This window comes from Nicrophorus vespilloides, unplaced genomic scaffold, assembly GCF_001412225.1.
Source record: "Nicrophorus vespilloides isolate i.1.1-1 unplaced genomic scaffold, Nicve_v1.0, whole genome shotgun sequence".
NCBI lineage: Eukaryota > Metazoa > Arthropoda > Insecta > Coleoptera > Silphidae > Nicrophorus > Nicrophorus vespilloides.
The window spans coordinates 18,967-26,063 of NW_017097798.1; the positions used below are offsets into that span (position 1 = coordinate 18,967).

General features: G+C 30.7%; 1 protein-coding gene across 1 annotated transcript; it reads right to left on the minus strand.

Moving 5' to 3' along the window:
* Positions 1–210: 210 nt before the first annotated feature.
* Positions 211–1,666, minus strand: LOC108561023 (3-hydroxyisobutyryl-CoA hydrolase, mitochondrial-like). Its single transcript, XM_017918787.1, has 3 exons — positions 1,540–1,666; positions 492–1,485; positions 211–435 (listed from the first exon to the last, which is right to left on the minus strand). The coding sequence occupies exons 1-3, from the start codon at positions 1,543–1,545 to the stop codon at positions 299–301; spliced, it is 1,137 nt and encodes a 378-aa protein (XP_017774276.1). The 5' UTR covers positions 1,546–1,666; the 3' UTR covers positions 211–298.
* Between the last annotated feature and the right edge of the window lie 5,431 nt (positions 1,667–7,097).

Here is a 7,097-nt window from a genome sequence, read left to right on the forward strand (position 1 = left end):
AAAAACTAGATTATTCAAATAAAAAGATGCAATTTTGTCTCATAGATTATTGAAATATTTTAAAGAACTGTTCAAACTTTAAAATGGTAATATTATATGATCTACAATAGTAATAATAATAGTGAAATGTCTTCTTATAATTACGGTTCTCTTGGAATTCAGTTGTTGTATATTTTTCAATTTATAGGATTTTATTTAAAAATAATGTCGTGAAAAGAGAAATAGTAAAATTTATTTAGAAGCTTTGAACATAATGCCTAAGAGCATAAAATGTACGAAGATATTCGTATACCGGTTATCACAGTTTGTGCTTTAATTCCTCATCTTCAGGGAGTTTGCTGAAGTGGCTTTGCACGAGTTTATCAGAGACTTCGGAAATAGTAGCCGGGTTCCATTTTGGGCTCTTGTCTTTGTCAATCAAAAGTGCGCGTACACCTGAAACGATAATATAGTAAAAAGTATTTTGCTTTTATATTATCCACGATGGATACCTTCATAGAAGTCTTTATTATTTAAGCAATTAACCGCCATTCTGTACTCCATCTGGAGACATTCCAGGAGATTCATTTTGCTTCCCATATTGAGTTGCTCCAGGGTAATTTTCAGACTGGTCGGCGACATGTGGTTGAGCAGCTTAAGAGTTTCCTGCGCCCAGCTGGATCCATCCTTTTCCAAATTACTGCAAATCTGTTCAACCGTGGAGCCGTTGAAACATGTGTTGATCTTCTCCATCACCGATTTCAAAGAAAATTCATTATTATCGACTACCGAGAATCCCTTAAGAACTTTGTCTATGTCCTGTACATTGGAGCAATCCAATAGAGCCTTTTCTACATTCTCCAGGTTTGAGCTGTCTACGTAATGCGTGGCTATGCCGGCCTTCAAGACATCCGCACCCCTGAGCCTAACACCGGTCAGGGCTAAGTAAAGTCCCAATTTACCACCCAACCGCGGTAAGAAGTGGGAACCACCAACATCCGGGAATAAACCGATGGCTGTTTCGGGCATGGCGAAGAGCGTGCGCTCAGTGGCCACCCTGTATGGTGCATGTACAGACATTCCAACACCTCCACCCATTACAATGCCATCAATCAAGGCAATGTATGGGATCCCATAGGTTCCAATTATGCCATTGATAATATATTCCTTCTTGAAGAAATCATAGCCATATCTTTCACCTCTCAGACCAGCTTCAGTCACAGCCCTTACATCTCCACCAGCACAAAAAGACTTGCCACCAGCTCCTTTCACCACAACCATAGACTTTTCCTTCTCCCACTTCTGCAGAGTTGGCAACAGCTTTTCAACCATGGACAAGTTCAAAGCATTCAAAGCTTTGGGTCTGTTGAATGTAATCACCCCCTTGCCTTTAACATCTTCGAAGAGCACATCACTCTCCGTTGACATGGCTCTATAAAAAATAGAACTCCTGTTACTCAATAGTTGTTTGCTCAATTTAGAGGTTAGGAATAGATTCCTGCAGGCCTGTAATCCAGATATTGATTTATATCAGGTGTTATCTAATAATTCAAATGTTACCATCATGCACAGCAAGGAGACACCACAAATTATTGAAACACAATTGATACAAAAATATGCAAACTAATGGCAATTTTATACATTCACATTGAGATAAGATGTTAATCACTTATTCATAACAGATCTAAGGTCATTGGAGATGGTAAAGTGGGACATGTGGGGATAGAAGAAATAGTTTATTGTTGAAATAATACCCACCATTGGTTAGAGCGCAATATTGTGAATTAAAATTTCTGCTCGGAGGAGTAATATACATGGGTAGCTAATTAGCCGGAACAAAGTTCATCTAATTACTATTTTAAATGTGATTAAAAATAAATAATGTAAACTGTTTGGAGTATAGGCAACTGTTTATATCAGATTATCTAATGTGTTGCCTAAAATGCAAGAAATCATTTTAAATCTCCGACAAACTTTTAATTCATTTGACTTTTAAATTTGTATTTTTACTACAATAATAACAATTAAAAATATTCTGAAATAAAATTGTCTCAAAATACAATAATCAGCAATTATTTTATTATTTAGGAACCAGAACTAATCCATCAAATAAAAATAATTATATTTCTAAAATATTTTAATAATTAAATACTTTAGTGTTTATTATTTGTGAAAATGATTTGATTTTGTCCTAACCTTGTCATACGATTTGATTATCCATCAAACACAAATTAGAAATATTCAATCATATTATAAAAATAAAATAATTAACATTAGTATACTTGATAATACTTTTAACGTAATTATTTATATTGTGTTGTATAAACATTGTGTAATAATGCAGTAATTATTTCAAAAATATGTGGTTTTTCACAATTTCATTTATAAATACAGCATATTTCTTATTGTGCGCTTTTGATCAATCTGGATTCACTATTGATCTGTTTGAAAATTTCAAAACAAAATAAAAATATTTTATTTTTTTCTATAATAAGTAATATGAAAAAGCTAATGATGAAATTTATTACAAATTATATAAACATATTTTGTTTATTTCTCAAACTCAAATTAGTACGGAAAATGTGAAGAATTTAATAGAAAACTCCTATGTAACGCACAAACCTCGACTTGGGTTCTGCCCTTCACATCCTCACCAAAATTCGACATCCTAAAACACACTCAACAACTCTTTTTTCTAAAACTAAAATTGTTGTGCTCCTCGGCAGATTTTTATCGCTTTCTCTTAAATATATTTCCAAACTCGTGAAAAGCCACTTCAGCAAACTCCCTGAAGATGAGGAATTCAAGCACAAACTATGATAACCGGGATACGTAGATTCAAATATCCTTCATGAACCGTATTTACATTTCTTATGTCCCTATAATCATATCCTTTTTACAATGGCTGCTTTATGTTGATTTTTTTTAAAGTTGATTAGTTTTATTACTTCGTTGTTGTTATGTATAAATATTTTAATTTTTCTGCTTTAGTTGTTTTTATTTTGTATTTCTTGTTTGAATTTCTTTGCAATAAATTATTTAGATTATTAATTTAGAAAAAATAAAAATTTTATAGCAATTTCTTAGAAGTTAATGTTATTTTGTTATATAAATGCCTAATTATATTATCAATATTTGGCTGAAAATAGTTTAACAAGTTTTTACTACGTATTTAGTTTTTTTTTTATTATTCTAGATTATTATTACTTTATACAATATTAGAAAATGAATGTAAATACATTCATTTTATAATTTGGGGCTGGTATTGCAAGTGCGCCTTGTTTATGTGTTTGTTATACATCGTACATTTTTATTTTAAACGTTTCTATACCCATTTCTTTTTTATTGTATCTTGTAATTTATTATATTGACGTTGAAGATGTTTGTCTTGTTTATTTTTAGGTCTTAAATAATTTATGCTTTGTATTTGATATTCCTGTGAAATTTAGTAAAATAAGGTTAATTACTAATGTATAATTAATGTGCCCATTGTCTCAATGAAACTGAGTAAGGTGTATTTATCAAATACTTTAATTCTCTTAGAATTGTAGTAGTAAATACTGCAGTAATTAAGCGCGTTTTTCAGTCATTGTTAATATGCGGTTTCACGTGGCAGATATATAAATATTATTCAGCATCTCACAATTCATACCGTGTTTAATTGAAGTAGATATTATTGGTTACTATTTTTTAGATTAAAATTTATAATAAAATTGTTAATTATGATTTTATAGCTTAAAATTATAATATTATTTTTTCAACTTTTTTATCAGACTGTACACTTGAACCTATACTAAAGTAATTAATGATTTTGGAGAAATTAATCTTTCCTTTTTAAAGCAAATACTCTTATTTTTATCCCATTTGAACACAAATAATATTTATTTATTTGTTATGTTTTAAATTATTAATTTTATTCTATATTAAAAGAAAATTATAAAAGTCTTTGGCCAATTCCAAAAAATTGATTGATTTCAAATTCTATTAATATTTTTAATAAACTTTATTTCACTAAATGATTCGTAGAAAAGAATGAAGGCTATTCTGTTTTTTGACGAGTTTCTTTGATCCTTTTCTCCCAGAATTAATGTAACATACAACCACGAAGTCTGCTAATATTTATTTTCTTTACCTGAGGAGTCCCCGAGCTGCTGCTAATTATAACTTAGACCTATTTCGTTTCCAGCAGATTAAATATCTGAAGTTATAATTAAAGCTTGCCTCTTTTTTTTTGTATATATATATATAATTTTATTTGTATAACAATTAATGTTTTTTTTGGGGGCTCGCAGGCAAAATAAATGCTAAAGAAGTTCGGGTATTATTTTTTCTCTCTTCTGTTGTTCTCGTTCTAATTGTTGGTTTTGAATGAAAATTAAAGGAAAACACTTGATCGCACCAGACGACTAGACGTCATCGAGCACAGAAAGAAAATCGCAAGATCAATATTTTATTATTATAAAGCTTCATGTCGTCTTTCTTATTTAGTCCTTCGTATCATGCAAGAGATAATCTTCGAGTGTTGGTCACATCGTAATCCATTCGAATTGCAAATAAAAAAAAAGTTAAATTTCTACTATTTGATTTTCTTATTTACTTTGTTCATATAAATATTATTTCGAATTAACAGGACTTTGTTGTTCTTCGAGCTTAACGTGATGTTCTGCGGAGTCACGAAGGTCCAGTTAATATACTTATTTTAAACCCAAACAATAGCACTCTGGGATTTCAATTTGAACACCAGTCGTCTCCTCTCATATCTTTTTCACTGCGCAGAAAAAAGTTTGCTTTTAGAGTGAATCGAACTATTTTAAAATCGGCCTAGTTAAATCAAACAAAATAAATGTGTATTTCAATATAATCCTATCATTTTCTTCCTGTGGTTTGTCATGAAATGAAGCAAATGAAGCATTGGATGGAGGAAACCTGTCGTTTCTCGCTTCTTATTCTTAATCTTTGTTTTCAATCAAATTTATTTCAATTTTTTTTATTATTAAGTCGTATATTATTTATTTTAACAATTTATTCCTGTAAACATTAAGTAAATTTTTTGGCGGTTGACAAATTTGTTTTTTGGTAAAGTTTCCGAATGAAAGTTTTACCATTATTTTGTTGTTTTAACAAATTTGTTGGTCTTCTTGTAGGTTAACGTCAGTAGTAAATTGATGCGCTGCGATTCCACTATTTTCTTTCTTTGTGTACTGACATTGTCATTGTCCATCCACTTGGCTGGAGGTCCTGATATGGCTGGAATCTAACCAGCGCTCACAAGGTTGGTAGAAAGACGACTTAACTATTCGACTATTCGACTATCCGTCGCTCTTATTCAACTTATCAAAACTAATTTATTGGGTGAAGTAAAAAATGCGGAGCGTACTGTCCATTACTGTTTTATTAAATTAACAATTTGCGATCAATAAACATTTGACTTAAAGACAGTAAAATATGTTACAGTTACTTTATGGAAACAGGTAAAGGATCATCTAAAAGGCCCATGAGACCTGCCCCACCTATATTTATTAGTCCATATGATGGTTTATTGATGTGGTCAACCATTCCACTATAAATTTTATGGTTGTTTATACTGATTGTGCTTGTCCGCCCTGAAGTACAATCAGTCTAGCGAAAAAGAGATATCTGTTTATGACTGTTTTATTGTCATTCTAAACACAATTGCACCCTATTAGAACGTAGGGGGTGGGCAACGCTTCAATATTGTTAGAAGAAAGTTGAAAAAGCTGATTATTTCTTATGTGACACTAGTATAAACAAACTACTATACAAAGAAATTAATTTTAATAGATCGCGATTACCTTTAATCCATTAAATCTCCTTTTCGACATTATCCATGTCCAGTATTTTGCTGATTTTGTTCCGAATTGCTGATTGTCTCTACTACCGACATTTGACCCTATTCAGCCTCTGATCGTCATCTTCCTTAGTGGATAGCACCCCTGATAAATATATTGCTATGCCAGCTCTCTTGGATCTTCAGAATTTCAACAACGAAGGTCACTAGTTGTTGTACGATATTTGCTTCAGCTTCGGTGCACATCTGCAGCATCTAAAGAACGTGTGTATTTCATTCACTTTCTTCGCGACGAAGTGCGGATACTTATCGAAGCAGAAATCGTTTGTCTCATGTGAAAGTTGTTTCACCACCTATTCCTATTTATGAGATTTAATGTCATATCAAGCTCTAGCTTCCAAATCCGAAGTGTCAAAATTAATTGAAATTGTTTTAAAACACAATTAACATATTTAACAGGCTATATGTTTTAGCGATACTATCAATTCATAAGGATTAATACATAACAAATTCAACAGTTTGATCTAAAAGTAATAGAATACTCATATAATAACTATAAATCAGTAGTAAAACCTTCTACATAAATATAATAAAACTAAGGCCTCACTAGTTTTTATTGTCACGAGTCGTGAAATATCAAAATGCCTACAGCATAGATATATCCAAATGCAATGGAAAACATAAAATTGCATAGTTTGGCACGTCCGTATAAAGTAAAAAACGATATTTGTAATTACTTTTTGCACTCAAATCAAATGTTGGCAATTCACTATAACAAAACAACAATACATTAAAGTAAAAATACAATTGCCAAATATTGGCTGTAGCAATCAAGTACGTCAATTATTAAATAATTGTAGTAGATGTATGCTCTAGTTGTTTGACAATTTTAATGAAATAAAACTTTATAAACATAAACTATGTAGAATGAGATAAAATCATCTCTATTAATTTAGTTTATCTACCATTATAAAATTATCGAAAATAAATGTCAGAACATCATTTATAATTTTATTTTTGTTTAATTAGTGCATAAATTATGATATAAAATGTAACTAATCACATATAATATTAATTAGCCCATAATATATTAGACTAGCTCTTATCAAAAAAAGTATATTACAGTCTATTAACCTCGATAATCCGACTCCATTCCCGAATAATCTATTAATCACAAACTTTGATTTCCCGATATGAAATGTGACAATAAGGTACGTAAGTTACTTCTCTTCCTTCCTACGACAATCCCTAGATAAAGTGAAGTTATATTTTCTATATATCTATAATTGTATCAACTATTTATTGTGTT